The sequence below is a fragment of the Stegastes partitus genome, unplaced genomic scaffold (genome assembly GCF_000690725.1).
Source record: "Stegastes partitus isolate 25-593 unplaced genomic scaffold, Stegastes_partitus-1.0.2 Scaffold2523, whole genome shotgun sequence".
Taxonomy (NCBI): Eukaryota; Metazoa; Chordata; class Actinopteri; family Pomacentridae; genus Stegastes; species Stegastes partitus.
In genome coordinates, this window is record NW_007580254.1 from 96 (window position 1) to 15,818 (window position 15,723).

At 45.3% G+C, this 15,723-nt stretch overlaps 1 protein-coding gene across 1 annotated transcript in view; it reads left to right on the forward strand.

Moving 5' to 3' along the window:
- Positions 1 to 257: 257 nt before the first annotated feature.
- Positions 258 to 15,723, forward strand: part of phf2 (PHD finger protein 2) — a gene marked incomplete at its 3' end in the record, with an annotated part of 38,346 nt that continues 22,880 nt past the window's right edge. The window contains exons 1-4 of the mRNA XM_008305492.1: positions 258 to 1,048; positions 13,891 to 13,976; positions 14,107 to 14,221; positions 14,819 to 14,979. Coding sequence (XP_008303714.1) covers positions 951 to 1,048; positions 13,891 to 13,976; positions 14,107 to 14,221; positions 14,819 to 14,979 — 460 coding nt within the window. The remainder of the gene's footprint in view (positions 1,049 to 13,890; positions 13,977 to 14,106; positions 14,222 to 14,818; positions 14,980 to 15,723) is intronic.

Here is a 15,723-nt window from a genome sequence, read left to right on the forward strand (position 1 = left end):
ACACATATTGTTTATTAAATTGAATATTCAGTTATATTCTCTGCATGTTTTATCTCCTTACATCATAATGTAGAATAAACCAACATAGATGACCAACTTCTGACACAAAAACATATATTTTAATTATCATATTTATCCTTTTTAATAACAATTGATAACATACAGGGTACAATAATGTACCAAACAAACTGACAAAGGCACCAATGAAACTCTATACAGCTTCCAGAGAAACACACATTTTATTTATATTCATTCACACATACATTAATATACATATATATTTATTTTTTTTATTATAGTGGAGAATAAAACCAGGCAAATCCAAAAGTCTGCTCATTTAATAGATAATAATGTATTTTATTGTCATTACATAACCTACTTACTGATAAACTGAACAAATTGCATCAGGCTTCATAAAACACGTCCATATATTTATATTTGTTTTATTCTGTATTCTGTCGCCTCGTCACATAATTATGTAACAGCTAAACATTTTTATTTTTTAATCCAATTATCTGCATTGTTGATCCACTCATTCATCTATTTTTATGTTTTAGCTGCTCGCCCCTCCTGACGTAACTTTACCATCTATTCACTTTATTTAATTATTTCCCCTCCCAGAAAAAAAAAGAGAAAAAGCCCGAAGCTTCTTTCCGTTTTCCTTCCCTAACATGAGCGCCTCAGTCAGCAGGGGGCCGCACATAGTAGCCGCGATCATAATAATAATAATCATGCATTTGAGGAAAGCCTGCCGCCGACCCGCCGCCGCTCCGCACGCACCCAACACGGCCGCGCTGTGATGGAGCTGCGCGCTTGAAGCTTCATGTGTCCGGCGGGACTGCCCCTGGCTTTTTTTTTTCTGGGGAAGATCATATTGGATCATATTGTTTGCAGGACGTTGTTCCTCCTGCAGCCCCCCCAGTCTATCCCGACGTAGTTGTGAATTGAACATGGCGACTGTACCAGTGTATTGCATCTGCAGATTACCTTACGACGTGACCCAGTTTATGATCGAGTGCGATGCTTGCAAGGACTGGTTCCACGGCAGGTAAGGCCCGCATTGTTCGCCCGCTGCTTCGCGCTGTGTTTTTGTGCGGCCGCTTTGCATTCGCGGAGGAGAAACAAACAAAAATGGCGAAGAGGTCTGGCTGCGTTTGACAGCTTTGTGGCTCTCCGTCGCCCGTCTGCATCTGAGGAGAGGCCGCGGAGGAGACGGAGGAGAAGGCGGAGTTAAACGCAGCCGACCGGGGTTGTGACATTTTATCGCGAATAACACAAAACAGATTCTCCGTTTGTGGAGAAAATGCGGCCGTTTATGGAGCACAATCGGTGTTCGGGGCTTAACGGCTGCCCCCTCCTCCACCGCCTCCCGCCGCCTCCCGCATTAGCCGCCAAGCCGAAGCCGCCTTCCCCGTCGTGAGGAGCGGGCAGGCGGCGGAGGAGCCTCGGTGGCTCCCTTCGTCTCCCCGTTTCTTTTATTGTTCGCTAAGGCGCATTTCGCCCCCGCAGGACGAGCCGCTTCCCGGGACCCGGCTGCCTGCTGGAAATCACGACCCGAGCCGAAGCTCAGGCTGAGCCCCGCACAAGCCTTCCTGCCCCGCAGAAGCCTTCCTGCCCCGCAGAAGCCTTCCTGCCCTGGCAGCAGCTATGGCTGACAGCAGCCCGTGCTGGCTGTCCGTCCAGCTTCAGCATAACGGGGCCGATCACACATTTATTTGCGTTCATGTGGCTGCTTGTTTCTGTACTTTGGGCTGCGGGTAATAGCTGCCTGCTCGCCAGTGATTAGACGGAGCCGCTCATCACTTTCCCCGCCGAGCGCCGGGCTCTATTCCCTCCTGCTGTCCGGCTTGTTGTCGCGCAGCTCGGGCTCCGCGCTCGGCTTGGGCTCTGGGCTCTGTGCCGTTGTTCGGCTGCACTCCGGGGTGTCTTTCCCCTTTCTTTCTTTCTTTCTTCTTCTTATGTTTCTTTTGTGTGTTAACACGTCGTTTGTTTAATTCTCTTTTTGGCGAACAAGCCTTCGGAGCCGCGAACAGCATTTACGCGCCTGAACGTTAACCCTTCACTGGCCGCCGGCTGTGGAGGCTCCAGGACGGAGCTGCTGCTGGAGATGAGCAGCAGCATGTAGCTCTGCACACCTTATATACACACAGACATGCAGAGATATTTATATATGTGTGTATTAGGTGTACATGGCTGCTCTGTGGGTCCTCATGTGGTCACCAGACTCCTCCAGTGATGCTGATCACTGCATCATTTATAACTTTTACTTTATGTGATTATAAAAACCAAACAGAGGACTTGTCTTTTGCAAACAAAACCACTGTTAAAGCGGCTTTGCCTGCACCGAACATCCCAGCTTAAAGCACAATCCAATTATTCCGTCTCCTGATCTGGACCTCCATCAACGCAGGTCATTTAAATCACATTCTGGAAAACCCTAATTTTAGAAAATGAATGTCAGGCCCAAGTCATGGAGAGGGATTTCATGTCAGGATGCTGGGTGGTTGATCAATAACAGTGTTGTGACCTCCGGTGTGCTACCTTCTCAGAGGAGGTGCTGATGTCTGACTGTGTCATGGTGCCATCTGGACCATGTATCATCAACATAATCATGATCCATGGAGTCACCGCGCTTGAACAAAATGAAAAGCAGCGATCTAATAATTGAACCCTGGAGGGGACTCACTGTAAAGTGTGATCCACTTCAGCCGGGCTGTCCTCGGCTGTCTAAACATGATGAGCAGGAGATCCGGTGTGTTTACCTTGGAGCTGGAGGACGGCAGCTCTTCATTGTGTTATCTGAGGTGTCGTACACGTTCATGTGGCAAGAGGAAGTCATTACAGCTAATTATATTGTCGAGCTATAAAACAATACAATAACAGTGGTAGTTAAATGTAATAACACCTGTGCAGGTGTGTGGTGGTGTGAGCTTAGCAGTGATGTTCAGGTAAAAATCTGATGTTTGAGCTAAACCTGCGTATTTGTTTTGATGGATCCAGCTCAGCAGACTGCTGTCAGGAAACAAGCTGCTGAGCTCCATCACACCTGAAACATCACCACGTTCTTCATGCAGCTTCTAAGCTTCTTGTTTGCACCAGGAGTCACTGTGGTTTCAGCCATGTTTGAAGCTCTGCAGCGTTCAGGACGAGGGTTTTACAGATGCTGCTTGCAGCCACGGCGCCCAGCTGTTGTTGATCAGGAAATAGTTCCAACGCTAACGGCTCCTGAAATCACATTGTGCTGCTTTCACTGTACGTCTCTGTTGTAGCCCAGCGTTTAGCGGCCAAAGCCTCATAATACGCACACAAGTTGACTTTGAAGCGGTTGCATTCCTATAAAGGCGATAAAATTATATCAGCACTGTAGTAAAAGTAATGTGTATACTGTAAACGGTATCTTTGATGCCTCTTCTTTAGCCACTTTTAGCTCATTATTTTTATTTATGGCCTCCCGTTTTCCCACACGGTTCAGCCTCGGAGCTCTTACCTTGTTAGCCTGCAGCTGTGTTCACATAAACCTACAGTTAGCAATAAAGCTAGCTGCTGAGAGGAGTGAAGAAATTAGCATTCTGGATATTTTCCTCAGGAGTTGGTGGAGACCAGCTGAAATAAATGTATATTGACTCAGAGTGATAAATTTAGTGATATTTTTTGCTAATATTAGCCAATAGCATCAATACATTCACAAACCGTGTGCCAGTAACCAAAAAATGTCTGTCCAGACTTATTGAGAATATGTTAGCAGTCATAAAATAAAATAAAAATAACAAAAAATCAGTGTAACATGATGTTGAGGTCAGCTGATTGTACGCGCCGCCGTTGGCGTGCTCATGTTGTTGTCAGATGTGGGAAACATTAGCTTTAGCCAATTTTGCCACATGAGCATCATTTTGGAGTTCCATAATTAGAGCCAAACTCGTGCCACATCAACGTTCGTTTTTAGGATTAGTAAAACAAAATTTGGTAAATTTCTGACATTTTTGACTTTGTGCTAAAAAGAACAGAAGTTTTGACAGAAGTGGACAAACATGGACGTGTGGAGCCAGAGCCGGCTGTTCAGGCTCATTAAACATTTAATACGTATATGTTGAACAAACGTGACCATTTTTTAACCAACATGTGTCCAACTGATAACAAAAAACAACGGCCATGCAACGCTGTTACACTTTGTTCTAGTTACATTCCTGTATCGTATGTTAGCTGTTAGCTTGTTAGCAAACAGTCTGTTGGCTAGCTTGAGTTATCTGATAAACAGTCACAAGTTGCAAACATGGCCGTCTTTTCCCGCCAACATAGCGTTAATGCAGGTTTATACAACACCCGAGTGCCACAGCTTTGTGTCTGTTGGCTTGTTTTGGAGTTGTTTTGTTGTGAAATGGATTTAGGCAGCTAGCAGTTAGCACTTACCTTCCTGTGTTTGTAACAAGCTAGGCTAAACATGCTAGTCGATCTGGTCGCTGAATAAAACCAACAGTAATAGTATTTAGCGCTGAAGTTAGTCGATTTCAAACTGAAACTGCAATTTGTAGCAATACAGTAAAAAAATGAGGAATCAAGAGGATAGACTAATGCTGTGAGTGAATTTTATTTAATGTGAGCAGATTGAAGCCGTCTATTGAACAATGTGTAATACAGGCTGCACGCCGCGGCTCCACCGACCATCACCATGTCATTATTCATGAGCCCCACCTCATCACAGTTTAAACTGTTGTGACAGTCGGTTTTATAAATTCATGCGGCCTCCCTGTGTGACACTTCTAATGAGATCTGGTGTGTTCGTGCTGCATCGCGTGTTTAATTCTGTCACAAACTGAGCTGAAGCTTGACTCAACAAGAAAATATACATCACAAAGAACAGCAGCTTCCTGAATAATTGCAGTTGGATATTTTCCCCAAATTGTAAGTGAATCCACCGTATGTGGCATTCAGTGGCCTGAAGCTTTCTAACGTACTTTTAACACAACAGAAATTTAACTGTACTATTTTGTTGTTACGTGTTTGGATCTCACTGCGCTCTTTGTAAATCTCATCAATATCACTTCATGATGTAGAACCGTTGTGTTGGTGGCGACAGCAGCTCCTTCACCGATCACACCGATCACAGCTCATACTGACTGATGGTTCCACCACTCCGGCTGCACACCGGACCTCTCAGAACCCCGATCCTCCTCAGACATCCAGTTCCAGGAGGGAAGCAGGTTTTACCAACACTTGGAGCTTAATCTTACTTATTTAAATATCTAACTTCCCCTCCAGCTATCTGCTCTTTGGGGCTCTACTTCCACTGCTACAGACCAGCAGCTTCTGTTTAGTCGCTCATACCATGAAGAGGTTCTGCTAACATCAGGGTTTCAGCCTCTTCTGCTTGCTATGCGTGTGGTATGTTTGCTGGGTTTCAAAACTTTAAAATTCAGATGCTGGTTTTGGCTCTATGTACCATCACCTCAGGAAGGCAGACACAGAACAAGACTTGCTCGGTTTCTATCCAAACATGAAAAGTCTGCAGAAAGAAAAGACCCGTATTTATTCATCTAGCAGTCTACGTCCTGGTCTTTATGGAGAGAGACGGCGTGTCAGCTCCACAGAACAGAAGCCAGAACATCTCAGAAGTGATTCACATCTTGTTCACCCTGTGCAGTAGTGACCAGGAGGCATTCAGGTACCAGTCATGATGGTACTGATTCTGGTTGTGGATGATTCTCGATTCAGACTGTTGACAGACAACCAATCACACCTACAGACAATTTAGAAAAAACAGAATTGCAAGTGGTTTCCTCCAGTTCAAGTGAGATATGTTGTTTGTAAATGCGTCCAATAAGAGTAAAGAATGGTCGGTGAGCTGGTGTGCTCGGGCTGCTGATGGGCGGCTGGAGAAAGAAGCAGGAACATCTGCACCTTCTCTAAGAGGCAACGGTGCAGAGTTACGTATGAGGGCTTTAAATGTGTAGCTGTGAAGCACAAAGATGAGTTTCCTGTGGAGGTTTGAACACCGTCAGTGCCACCAGGGTGGAGGTTGTAGTTGCTCAGCTGTGATTGGTGTTTCTCCCACACCGGCCAATAGGATGTACAGGAGGTGTGTCTGAGCTGGCTGGAAACAAAAGCTGATTCCAGCAGTGGAAAAAGCAATAAATGTGCTAAAAAAAAAAACAAACCAAAACATTGTTTTAAAAGAGGCTTAAAAGCTCCATAGAGCTGCAGAGTTGGATGAATACGAGCCACGATGCTAGCAGCTAGCAGCTAGCAGAGAGTCCTGCTGGATGCAGGGTGATGGAGGCAGCAGACAGACGGGCCGGAGGAGGAGAACCGGTTGTCAGTGAACGTTTAGCTACCAGGCAGGACGTGAGCCGAAGCCTGCTTCACTGTAAGAAGCTGCTGATGGAGCAGCGGAGGAGGATTCAGACCTGAATCCTCTGGTACTGCTCTGGTAGAACAGTGAGCGACTGTAAGGACCGGACAGGAGGAAGGAAGCCTCAGACCGGCGTCAGCCTGAAAGCAGAACCGGGTTTGTGCTCCGCTAGCAGGACGATGCGACCAGCGCAGCGTGATGTTCACCGTTTAGCAGCATCTCCAGGATGAACACATCCTCATGAAGACGTTTGTAGTCAAAGCAGCTCTCTGTGAAGCTCCGTCTCCCAAACTTAACGTTTCCATCAAACGCATTCAAACTCAGACGTAGGATCAGTGACGTTTTCCACTCTGTGTTTATGCTCTGACATTTTAAAAGCAGCAGATTGATGTGACGTCCGTCCATCAGCAGACTTTCATAGTTTTCATACTAAACAAACGTTGCAGCAGGAAGAAGCTCCTACAGCTGAAGCTGTCTCTGATGAATGAGGACAACTGATCAGTAGCATGAACTTAAAAATGTAGAAATCATCAAAGACGTAGCCCAAAGTCTAACAATAATACGGATTTATTTCTTCATAACTTTGAGAAGAAAAACTACATTTTTATCAGCGAGCCTTCATCAGCCCAGTGGGACTGGACCCGTTATTAGCTTTGACTGATCTCAGCGCTGATGGAGGTGAATGTAGATGATGTCCATGTCTGACCATGAACCTTCTGTCCTGCCTCCACGTTTCTATGTAGCTCGTCTACATGCGCTACGCTCATTTTTTATTATTATTTAAGTTATTTTTTGGGCCTTGCTGCCTTTATTAGATCGGACAGTGGAGACAGAGATGAGCGGGATTCAAACCCATGGGGACCTTGTACGTGGGTCACCAGCTCCACCAGGCGGCTAAAGCCATGATTTAAATCCCTTTTGTGTCTGACTCACCAACATGTACATACAGATGCATACATGTGCACAGTGCATCCAGAACAAGGTGATGCTTGGTTCAGATCCGGAGCCAACATGACAGAACCGGGCTGTACGAGAACGTCTAACTCATCCTGATGCTCCTCATGATGACACGCTGGTTAAATAAGGCCACCACACTGCACAGCTCTCCTGTCTGTAGGTCCTGTTTGTCCAGCACTTGTGGAGCTGTCTGGACTTGAAGCCCACAAAGCCCGGCTGCCGGTGGATTAGCTGTGAGCTTTCACTCCACTGACATCACGTCTCCTGGCCGTCTCTGAGCTGCTGTATTTAAATCAGGTGTTAACGGCCTGCTGGCTTCAGCGGTGTAGTTCTGAGATATCTAAGCTTTCTTTCCCTGAAACATCAGCGTGATGGAGCTTCATGAGTTGTGCTGACAGCGTGGAATCAGAAGCAAAGTGGACTTGGCGTGTTTCCTTTGGACCTGCTGTACATACATGCAGCGCTTCATGACGCCGTCTGGGTGTCGCACATATCAGCTGTCCTGATGGAGCCCGTCCCACCTGGACATGTCTAATGCATGTGCTGGTTTGATTAGTGACAAATCATTTACTCAATATCTGATTGATCTGTGGCCTACAGCGTTCTACACATCAGAGCGAGTGTTGGCGTTGGTGTTGTCACCTGGTCAGTCTGACATGAAGGTGGATGAATGAAGGAGCTGCTGCATGTTGGCCAGTCAGCTTCTACTGGACTCGTTTCCTCTTCATGAGGATGAAAGCAGGACGTTGTTCTGTACGTTTGGAGGCTGCCTGACAGAAAGTACAAGGATAACAGCTTCTGTCATTTGGCTGCTCTAATAGCAGAACAAAAAGGGAAACTAAAGGGAGTTTTATAGTTTTACCAACACTTTGTTGAGGAGCTGGATGCCAGTGTTTTCCCGCCTCGCTCTGCCCGCTGTAGTGTTTCTACGTGTTGTATGAGGATCACATGAACGCCGTCTGTCCGTCCGACCTTCTGCATCCACAGCTTTGGAAACAGTTATTGGACCGCCGTGGTTCTGCCTTTTCCTCTGAGCTTCTCACGGTCGGGCAGCTGCTTGTCTTTTTGGTTCTGCTCATGGTCTCAGTTGTGTTCTGTTGGATCCTGAGCTGAGGGATCATCTCAGTTGGATCATGTGATGACTTCATGTATGTACAGTTTATGCACAGAACAGTGACTGAGAAGTTTCTACAGGTCATGTTTTACCAGAATGAATGTGTTGATGTTGTTTGTCTCATTGTTTAACCTGAATGATGAAATGACAAAAGATAATCGGTGCTGATGTTGTTTTTAAGAAGATACCAGCAGCTGCTCGTGATAACTGCTTCCAGCAGCGACTCATTCACATTTTGCCTCCTCACAGCTAAAACCTGAACACAAGTGGAAGAAGTTACTCAAACTTCTTGTTGCTTCTCTGCTGGTGTCGTCGTGCGAGTAGCTTCCAAAGCCTCCACAAACCAGCTGAACTTATTCTGTATGTTTGTACCAGTGAAGCTCACCTGGTCCCTGAAGATCCTCCTGCAACAGAACATCTGCATTCAAACCCCAAAGCTGCTGTGGATTAATCTCAGATGTCCATCAAACAGGAAGCACGAGCTGGAATAGAAGTCTGTCTGATAGAAGTCAGTTTACGGGTTCTTGGAGTTGTTTCTTCAGTCTGTGGAAACATCTGCCCACATGAGGCGACACCACGACTTCCCTCCACCACTTGAACTGGCATCACAAAGCTTTGTGTCATGAGAGCAGCTTATTTTTCTTTTTTAAGTGTTTTTTTTATTATTATCAGTGCAGCTGTCCCACAAAACCACCTGGATCAGTCCAATCAGAGTTAGTCACCTGATCAGGTGACAGTTATTAGATTTATTTCCACGTGCAGAACGTCACATAAATATTTGATTCTATGTTTTGGTGGGACAAACTGAACACTTTGCTGGTCGGTGCACGTTTACTGTCCCCTCAAATCAACTCATTACAGTCATTAATGTGTGGACGGCAGTGGAAACACCCCGAAGTAAAGAAGTGTGTGACAGACTGTATATCACAGAACAATCAGATGACTGAACACCAGCACAGACGCCTGCCTTCAGTCGGCCTCCACCGTACAACACTTTGGGTCAAAGTGTCGTCCATGAGACCGTAGAAACCAGAACTTCAGTCCAGTCCTTCTCTTTAGCAGCTGATGAGAACACAGTCGCATTAAAACAGGTGGATGATGCAGAAATGGGTTTCCTGAACATATTCAGGAAAACACACCCAGGAACTGGTGGACATGCAGATATTTGTTAGAACTTGAACTAATTCCAGATTTATCAGATTTACTTTTTGATTAAAATAACGGCAGCAGCCAGTAAACCTTTGTCAGAAACTTCAGCAGTAACAGTGATGGACATCCATCATCTGCACACCTTCATCCTCACCAGGGCCATGGGGGGCGGAGTCTATCCCAGCTGACTCAGGGTGAAGGCAGGTTCACCTGGACAGGTAACCAGTCTATCACAGGGCTACACTTAGAGACAGACAACCAAGCACACTCACATTCACACCTACGGACAATTTACAATCACCAATTAACCTCAGCATGTTTCTGGACTGTGGGAGGAAGCCGGAGAACCCGGAGAGAACCCACGCTGCACAAGGAGAACATGGAGACTCCACGCAGGAAGATCCCGGGTGTCCTCACCGGGACGTGAACCGGTGACCTTCTAGCTGTGAGGCAATGATGCTAACCACTGATCCACCTGCAGCCCACATGCATGTTGTGTAGTTTGTAGTTCCTTCATATGTTTTGGTGAAACAGCTCCTTTAGCTGCTCCAGACTGTTCAGAACTTTTTCAGCAGCCAAAATGATTCGTGGCAGAAGTCTGTTTACATCGTTCATGTCCCTCCTGTAGTGACTCCTCATGACTCTTGTGTGATGTTTTAACTCATGTCACACATTTTAATCTGCAGCCAGAACCTGCAGCTCCTCTGCTCCCACGGTACCGGTCAGCTGGCCGGCTCACTGTCCACTGGTGGTTCTGTTTGAAGGACTTTCAAGTTAATTCAAATAAGATGTTTGTGTCCTCAAGTAGAAAGAGACACAAAGGCAGCGTTGCTTTGTTTAGTCTAAAGCTGAAGCTGCACTGATGACTTCACCATGAATTCAAGTTAAAGATCACGTTGCACTCGTCTGGATGGATCATTTGGATTTGACTTATTTCATACTTGAGAGTGAACAGCTCCGGTCCTCTCTTATTGACAGAGCGCTACAGTGAAGTGTCACCAAGAATTATGGACGATTACACACCGAGGTACCGAACCGTGACTCCTGTGTACCCCGAGTAAAAGGCAGGAGAACAGAAAACTGTTTTATGATGTGCTATCAGTCTCTGTAGTACAGTAGTCATCAGTCTTGTGCCCCACACAGGACGGTAAAAGGTCGTCGGCGGCTTCAGAGCCGCTCAAGGACGATGCTGTGCTGCAGCCCATAAAGTGATGAAAGAGCTCAGATGTGGTTCAAATACATCCCGTGCTCTTCAAATGAAGTCTGAAAAGTTTCTGTGGATCCCGTGATGTGTGCTCAGCACCACATGTGTAGTAAAGGAAAGATGTTTCTGCTCTGCTGAAAGACGAAACCGTTTCCACAAAGAGAACCTGCTGTGGTGAAAACACGACACAAGATCTACTGATGGAACAGATGAAGTCATCTCATCTGAAAAGTTCTGCTTCGGTCCTACAACAAAAACCTGCCTCTGTCTTCACATTTCTCGTTTGGTTTGAATTTAAGGCGTTCTCCTCCCAGCCGCAGAGTGGAGGACGTCATGAACAGGCATTTCCACTATGTCCACACACCCACTCCTATATTTGCCTTCGGTGGAAGCAGGCGGCAGCATCGTGGAGTTCCCAGGAGGGGAAAAAGAAAACATGGTGGGGAACTCCCAGTTCATTGAGTTTGAGAGCAGCGGCTCCAAATGGGAGGAATTCGCTTGTGCAGGACACCAGCTGCAGTCTGAAAGAGGAGGGACGAGCATCATTCAGACCCAACACATGGGTTACAGTTTATATCACATTCTGTCAGCTTGGTTCGGCTTCTTTCCATCACAGCAGCTGAAATATTTACATCTTTTCACCTCCTGATGAGCAGCTGAGCTACATCTGTGCCACATGTTTTGCTGATTTTACCTCCAATCGTAGAACAGATGACCAGAAACCCCCCGTGTGACTTTAGCAGCACTTATTCAGCCGAGCTGCAGACCACAGAGCTTTACCTATACGGGGTGTAGATGGGTATTTATAGTCCACTGACTGATAGCAGGATTCTGCAGTCCTGCACTCCTCCGTCCCTTCGTCCTGCACTGAACTGCACTCCAAAATAATGTCCTGCGTCCTTCTGCTGCCTTCCAGCACCACCAATCACTTAAAAGGACAATATCCTTTTTATTCCTTTTTTTGTATGTTTTTAGCCCATTTATTCAAGGATTCAAGGAGCTTTATTCATCATGCCAGCTCACATGTTAGTACTCAGGTCCTGTTTTATAAGAAAAAACCCAATAAGTACAACAAAACAAGAGCAGATATAAGTGAAAGTAAAAATACAGCAATAAGTAGTAAAAAAAGGCAGAAAGCAGGGCTGCACAGTTAATCACATTTTAATCATCATCACGATATCGACTTCCTCCGATCAGGTTTGTGTGATTGAGCGACATTTAAAATGTGTAACGCTGTGTTCACACCAGACGCCATAAAATCATTGGTGCTGGTGATTTACATGTAAAGTCAACGTGAAGAGTGAACGTCCTGCAGCGTGACTCGTGCGACTAGCGTGATGCGACTGACGCGAATTGAACGAGTTATTTGCGTGAATGACGCGATTCTTTTGAAGAGCAAGTTGAAGAATCTGAACTTCTGCGATCTGCTGCGATGGCCAATCAGAGTTGAGATTGTCTGGTGACATCAGCGCGGTTCATTCAGTTTATTAGAAGTGATGACTGATTGATTCACATCCAGTTTATAGTTTAGTTCAGAACATATATGGAATGGAAAAGGAAAGCAGCGCCCTGTTTTGTTGCCTTTTCATTATTCTTTTATCTTTATTTTTTAAGGAGTGAGTTTTGGAGAGAAAGAGGACCGGTTTTATCTTTAAGCACATATCAGCACGTTAGCAGGAATGTAGCTCAATACATGGATGTGAAAACAGTTATAAATAAAAACATCTGTTTTGGTTAAAATCAACAAATAATCGTGATTTCAATATTTATCAAAATAATGGTGATTATCATTTTGGCCAGAATCGTGCAGCCCCAGTAGGAAGCTGTGTGTAGTTGTGTAGCACTAGATATGTTGTGTGTGTGTTTGTAGGTTAACTTACAGCTGATCCGTGCCGGAGTGGAGATTTGAACATTTCTTTCCTCTCTGCAGACTGACTTTGCTCCAGAGTACAAAAATCCATTTAGAGAATTATTTATTAGTAGAAGAAGATTTTTTTTACTTCCATTTCAGAAATGTTAGAATTTTCTGATCATTTTTTTCTCTGAATTCTTTGTTATTTTTTGCATCAACTTCTCAAATGTGAAGAATTTACAGCAAAGCATGAACGGACCTGTTGACCTGTTGACCTGTTGACCTGTTGACCTGTAACCACATCACTGCAGCACAAAAACATATCAGTAGAGTTTGTTTTTAGAAGGAGCCAAAATAAAATGTTGAATCATTTTATCATTCATTTATTTTTGTAGCTTCTCCATGATGACAGCTTGCTGTTTTTCAGTGGTTTGCGTCACAGAAACTCCAAACAGTAGCTAAGATGAAGTGAGTAAGAAGGTCTCTGGTGAGACTCGAACCCCACCGAGTCTCCTGAGAGTCTGGCGTCTGGTGAACGATGTCCCGACTCGTCGGCTCAGCTCGTCCGTCTCCTCGTTCTGATCTAATGATGATAGAAAGGAGACAGCTTATGCTCCTTCACTGCGTCTTTCCTCCTTCCTTCCTTCCTTCCTTCCTTCCCTCCCTCCCTCGTGTCCTCCTCTGACCTCTACTGCTCGTGCCTTCCAGTCGCAGCGTGATCAGCTCGTCGCCTCCATTTGTTGTTGGTGTTGAACTCATGCTTGGATTGAACCCCCTGCTGGCTGTGACAGAGAACGCAGCTTTAAGGGCACCTTTACTTTTCAGACCTTCTCAGAGGCTTCATGTGCAGCCGTCAGCCTTCAGCCGTTCATGTGAAGCTAAAGCAACAGTGCAGCAGAACAACAAACAAACGTGGATACAGACGCTCTGATCACACAGAGACGTGTTGCTGCAGTGTCTTAAATGGATTACATCATTTAAATCACGAGGCTTTAGTGCGCTGCCGGTGACGATGCAGCGGTGGTGTTTCCACTGCCGCTGAGTGTCAGAAGGTCAACCGGTGACTTAAGAGCATAACCGTCAGATCCACTGATGGCGGATGTAGTCGCTGGCTGCAGGTCGGCGCAGACGTCGACGTCACCGTGACTAATTATGAAACTCCTTCACACGCTGCAGCCAATCAAACAAAGTGTGTCTGAGTGGAGGGAAGTCAGAGAACTGTAGGGTCACCTTCACCTCACTGACGAGTGCTTCTGCTCTGCTTTCAGCTGTGTTGGGGTGGATGAAGACGATGCTCCAGATATCGACATTTATCACTGTCCAAACTGCGAGAAGACCCACGGCAAGTCCACACGTGAGTAGCTCCAATGTTAGCTGTGATGATTCCACCTCCTCCAAACTGTCTGATAGCCGACGTCAGACGACAACAAAGCTAAAAGAAGTTCTCGTTTCTTTATTCTTGTTTGTCTTCGTCTGCTCTTCAGTGAAAAAGAAAAAGAACTGGAGCAAACATGACACGGGCCAAAGCACGGACATCAAAGCTGTTCAGAACGGCAGTCAGGTGTTCATCAAGGAGCTTCGCAGCAGAACCTTTCCCAGGTAAGAAGGTCGGAGTGTCCTCATCGGCACCTTCTAGTTACACCAACATTGATCAGCAAACCGGCTGAAAGTGCTGAACAACTGTTTTTCTGCTGAATAATTCATATTGAGGTGATTTAGGGGGTTGCTTATGTGGACAGATGTGCTTCTTTGGATTTTAGGTGAATTCATAAAGTGGATGTTTTGTTCCACACTGCAGAAAATATTACAAATGATGAAAATATCTTCCTGGACAGGCCTCGTATGTGAGCTAAGAACAGCACAAAGCTCTCAACCTGAAGCACTGCCAGTGTGCCACAGATGAGGTGATGTTATGAGACAAAGAGGTGAAAGTAAAGCCCTCTGTCCTCTGATCACACTCAGCACAACGGGAAGACATCTAATGAATTAATTTATGGTTTAAAGAAATGATCCCTCCTATCGATTGGCTTTTTCTCATTAAGGATTCCATTGGTCCACATTCTGACATGTCCACTAGGGGGCACTGTGGGGTAGCATTTCAATATCAGCCTCCAGATACTTTCACAAGTCTCTGACATAATAATCCGGTCGTGTTTCTTTTCTGACATTACCCACGCTGCTCCTGGCTCCTCTCAGCGCCGAGGACGTGGTGGTGAAGCTCGGCGGCGGCCAGCTGACGTTGGACTATCTGGAGGAGAACGGCTTCAACGAGCCCATCCTGGTCCACAAGAAGGACGGTCTGGGCCTGTCCATGCCCGCCCCCACCTTCTACATCAGCGATGTGGAGAACTACGTCGGTGAGGAACTCAGTGGCTCCACATCACCACTCTTACTTCTGTTACTTCTGTTACTGCGACAGCGTCTGAGCTGCTGGTTTATCTCCATCACTGCTCCTCATGGAGCTGCTGCCAGTTTCTCTTTTACTGCTACAGTTCTGCTGCCACTACTGCGTACCTCCACTGTGTACTACCTACTGCTGATGCTGGTAGTACTATAAGTGCTGCAGTAAATATATACTGCTGAACGTCTGTACTTTAACTCCCACCACTACTAGTGCTGCTGCTACTGATATTATTACTAGAAACAAAAGTTTCCTAATGACAATAATAAAACGTTTTATTTCTATAGCGCTTCTCAGAAACTCAAAGACGCTTTACAGGATAAAAGAACAATAAAACAACTAACTTTAACTTATCTAAACCTACTAGCTATGCTACCATTACTTCTACTAACAAACTATCATTACTGCTGCTGCTGTTCACTGTGTCTGGTTCTAATGGTGCAAAAGAGGAAAGAGAAGCACAACAACAATGAAGACATGTGCAGTAATATGACCTATAAAGTGAATGTGTGTCTATTAGCACACATGTACTGGACATTTTTCTACTGATTTTTTATTATTTTAGTTTGACTTTTATCTATTTATTGAATCATTTTATTTTTAATCTATTTATTTTTCTATCTATATATAGAATTGAACAGAAGGACACAAATATCTATCTATCTATCCATCTATCTATCTATCTATCTATCCATCTATC